At 63.9% G+C, this 4,051-nt stretch overlaps 1 protein-coding gene across 1 annotated transcript; it reads right to left on the bottom strand.

Moving 5' to 3' along the window:
• Positions 1-883: 883 nt before the first annotated feature.
• On the bottom strand, positions 884-3,362 carry SIX1 (SIX homeobox 1). The gene is made up of 2 exons (XM_050897580.1): positions 2,783-3,362; positions 884-1,751 (listed from the first exon to the last, which is right to left on the bottom strand). The coding sequence occupies exons 1-2, from the start codon at positions 3,340-3,342 to the stop codon at positions 1,463-1,465; spliced, it is 849 nt and encodes a 282-aa protein (XP_050753537.1). The 5' UTR covers positions 3,343-3,362; the 3' UTR covers positions 884-1,462.
• Positions 3,363-4,051: the final 689 nt, after the last annotated feature.

Below are 4,051 nucleotides of genomic sequence, written 5' to 3'. Positions count from 1 at the left end.
CGTGTCCGGGTGCCGGGGGCGGCGGGCGCGGTTGGGGAGTGAACGGGAGGGACACGGCGCGGTGCGGCCGGGCAGGACCCTCCTGCAGAGGGTGACATTTCTCCATGGCCCAAGACCCCGAGAACAAACACGGCAGCGACTTAAATAAACACGCACTTAATGATGCAAAACGCTAACAGAGGGGACCGGCACCAGCGGCCCGGCCGCAGCGAGGCCCCGACGGGGCGGGCGGCGGGGGCAAACGGCTCCCTCCAGGCCGGGCGCCCGGCTCCCACGGGGCGACCCCACGCAAAGCCGCTCCGGCGGGTCCCTTCTCCCCTTCCTTCCTCGGTTACGAAGGCACCGACTCCCCCCCGCAGCCCCGAAGAGCCTCCGATGCAGCCCATCGGGTGGGGGGTAAGGGTGGGCAGAGGGGCACGGGCTCGCCCCTGCAAAGAAAAGCGCAGCCGCGGTGTTCTGCCATCAGCGTTGTTTAATTTAGACTGTTTAGGTACAATAGAAAATAAACCTGAAAGCACATGCGATTTTTGGTAACAAATACTCGAGACAGACAGCGTCATCCGCGGGCTCTCTGCAAGCCGAAGGAGGAAGGCGGTGAGCGGAGACAGACGGGAGAAGGCAACGTGGAGCTGGCAGGGCAGCCTGCGGAATACTCGTTCAGGAAGAAACGGCCGTCGACTTTTATTATTATTATCGTAATTTTTAGCCACATCGATGCATTTCACCACCGACGAGAAGGAAGCCGGGGGGCACGGGCCCACGGGACCTCGCTCGCTAACTGCCTCGCACAGCCGCGTTAAGACATAGGCACTTGTTAAAACTCTAATACTGCAGCTTTTGCCTTCCACCCCCCCCCCTTTTTTTTTTAATTTAAACTACATCGAAATCTTTCTGTTAAGGCTAAATATGAAAAATGTAAACGTAACTTCCCCTCCCTCTTCCCGCTATAACACAAGGCTCGGTACAGCGGTTCACTCCCTCTGCCTCCGTCCCAGCTCCTCGCCGGCCCCGCGGGGACCCGGCTGGGCAGCAGCAGGGATGCACCGGCCGCCTCTGCCCCACCGCGCCTGCGGGGCTGGGATTTATTTGGGTGGAATCGGATCCAGCTGGGGTTGGTTGGGTTTTTGGGTTTTTTTTCTTTTTTTTTTTTCTTTTTTTTTTTTTTGTAATTCCCGTTGGGACCAGCTCGCTTGAACTTGAAGGGCTGAGGGTTTCTGCCGCTCTCTGCGTTTGGCTACGTGGAAAAAAAAAAATTAAAAAAAAAAATCATGGTGATAGTGGGAGACGCTGGGGGGGAACTGGACCAGGAGCCGATGTGGGGTTGTGTGAAAAGAGCCGAGAGTCCCATCAAGAATCAGCGGGTGAGCTGTAAAACCGGGTGCTGTCCTCTATGTACAACCCAGAGCCTCTGTCCCCGAGCAGAACCTCCTCTCCCGATCCTCCGGCCGCCCGCCGCGGGCCTTTAGGATCCCAGATCCACCAGGCTGGACGTGAGGGGTCCCAGCAGCGAGTCCTGGAGCTGGTGGCCTTGGAGGCTGTGAGGGGTCTGGGATGCGGCTAAGCCGCTCAGGGAGTAGCCGGAGCTCCTGGCGTGGCTGAGGTTCCCCTGCAAAAGCAGGACCGAGTTCTGATCCGGGCTTTGGGGAGGAGAAAACTCTTCCTCGGAGCTGGACATGAGGGGTTTGCTCCCATCCAGAGGCGAGAGTTGGTTCGGTTTGTTGGTGGCCGCGTTGTTGTTTTCCGTGTTCTCCCTGCGGAAAGGCAAAAAAACAAAACAAAACAAAACAAAAAAACAACCCACAACGGGGATGTTACGGCGGGCGGGAGGCGCCGGGGATGGGCGCTGTGTTGATGCCCCCAGTAAATCCTTTGCGTTTTATTTCATCGCGGGAGCAGATGCCTCTCCCCGGAAAAAAAAAAAACCCGCCGAATATTTTCATAACGGATCGTCCCCATTTCTTTTAACCCTCCTATAAATAGGTGTACACCGCACAGCCCGGTAATTTAGGTGAAGAGGAAAAGTCGGAGAAGGGGGGGAAGGATTGGGGGGGGGGGCGATTTTTCTCTTTTTAATTAAAAATGAAAGCGCGGCCCGGGGACGAGCAGGGTGTGGGATTTTCTCTACGAGGTTGGTGGGGAGGTTGCTGGAGGAGACAAAAAGTGGGACGATGCCCTCCGTGGCTGTCTGCTTCGCCGGGCCGAGCCGCCGCCCCGTACCGAGGCCACCCCGGGCGGCGCCGCCGGCGCCGCCCGGGGTGGCCTCGGTACGGGGCGGCGGCTCGGCCCGGCCAGCGCGTCCCCATCCCGGTCTGCCTCCGGTTCTTACCCTTTCCATCCCGGGGCTGCATTTCTTTCGTCCTCCGGGCTTCGAAGCTACCCTGCCCGATCCCCGGCAATACCCGACCCGGCATCCCGACCGCTTCCCCGGAGGCTCCGGGATTGCATCGCTCCCGGTTTACTCGGGACGACAGGCAGCAAACAAAGGCGGCGGAGCGGCCTGGAAAGGCCGGTGAGGGGCTCGCTGTTCCCTCCGGGCAGGTGGGGTCGGGCGGCGGGGTCCGGTGGATCTCGGGTGGAAACCCCACTTGGGTTTCCACGGAGGGACAAAACGCAACGCGGTTTAGGAAAAAATGGGGTTTGGAGGGAGCGAGGTATTTTCGCCGCTGCCACCCCATCCGCCGCCGGGTGCTCGCCGCGCTGCCGGGGTTCCCGGTCGCCCCCCGCACGGGGGAGCGGGGAGAAAAGAGGGGGGACGGAGGGGATGCGGGGGGGTGGCATGTACCTTTCCTTCGCCTCCGCCGCTCGGTCCCGCTGCCTCCGGTTCTTGAACCAGTTGCTGACCTGGGTGGTGGTGAGACCGGTGGCTTCCGCCAGCTCCCGCTTCTCCCGGGGGGACGGGTAGGGGTTGTGGGCGTACCATTCCCGCAGCACGCCCCGGGATTTCTCCTTGAAGCAGTAACTGGTTTCCTCGCCGTCCCAGATGGTGCGGGGCAAAGGGAATTTTCGGCGGACGCGGTATTTGCCGACGGCGCCCAAGGGTCTGCCCCGCAGTTTCTCGGCTTCCACGTAGTGAGCCTTCAGCCAGAGCTGCTGCAGCTTGGGGTGGTTGTGGGGGGAGAACTGGTGGCTCTCCAGGATCTTGTAGAGCTCGCGGAAGTTGCCGCGGTGGAAGGCCACCACCGCCTTGGCCTTCAGGACGCTCTCGTTCTTGTGCAGGTGGTCGCAGGCCGGCAGCGACCAGAGGAACCGGCCCAACCTCTCGAGGTTCCCCCCTTGCTGCAGCACCTCGCAGACGCAGGCGACCTGCTCCTGCGTGAAGCCAAACGACGGCAGCATCGACATGGCCGAGCGCGGCGGCGGCGGCGGCAGGAGGAGGAGGAGGAGGAGGCGGCGGCGGCGGGCACCCCGCGGGAGCGCGGCGGCGGAGGGGCGGGGGGGAGCCGCCCGCCGGGCCCAGTCCCGGTCCCGGTCCCGGCCCCAGAGCGGGGAGGCGCGGCGGCAGCCGGGGGCGGTCGGTCGGGCGAGCGGGGATGCTCGTCGCGGCGCCGGGGGGACTTTGTCCCCGCTCCGCCGCCGCCGCGCTTAAAGCGCCCGAGCCCCCGCGCCGCGCTGATTGGGCGCCCGCGGCTCGGCCCCCGCCGCGGCGGGCCCGGCCCGGCCCGGCCCAGCCCAGCCCAGCCCGGCCCAGCCCAGCCCGGCCCGGCGGGCAGAGCCTCGGCACGGGCGGGCGGGGCCTGGCGGCGGGGACCCGGCCCCGGCCCCGGCCTCGGCCGCCGAGGCTGCGCTTCCCGCCGCCGCCTCTGCGCGGGTGCGGCCGCGGCCCCGGCCCCGGCTGCGGGGGGGAGCCCCGCCGCCCCGCACCCCCCCGGCGCATCCCTGAGGCAGCCGCTCCCGGCGGACTTTGTCTTTCTTTCTTCCACTCTTCTTTTTGTTTTGGTTTTTTTTTTTCCCCCCAAACTCCTGCCCCTCTCCCCCGCCCGCTCGCCGTCCCCTGCCAAGCCAGCCCGTCTTTAATTACCTTAATGCTGGGGATGAATAAATAATGCTTTAG

The sequence above is a fragment of the Gymnogyps californianus genome, chromosome 5 (genome assembly GCF_018139145.2).
Source record: "Gymnogyps californianus isolate 813 chromosome 5, ASM1813914v2, whole genome shotgun sequence".
NCBI classification, from domain to species: domain Eukaryota; kingdom Metazoa; phylum Chordata; class Aves; order Accipitriformes; family Cathartidae; genus Gymnogyps; species Gymnogyps californianus.
Note: the sequence above shows the minus strand (reverse complement) of the source record. Positions and strands in the feature narration are given on the sequence as shown.

What these genes read in the sequence shown, in the direction of transcription:
- SIX1 (XM_050897580.1), bottom strand. Translation starts at nt 3,342, where the DNA reads ATGTCGATGCTGCCGTCGTTTGGCTTCACGCAGGAGCAGGTCGCCTGC. An exon ending in GCGGCGGAGGCGAAGGAAAG is followed by an intron (nt 1,752 to 2,782) that starts GTACATGCCACC and finishes GCCTTTCCGCAG; the next exon opens with GGAGAACACGGAAAACAACA.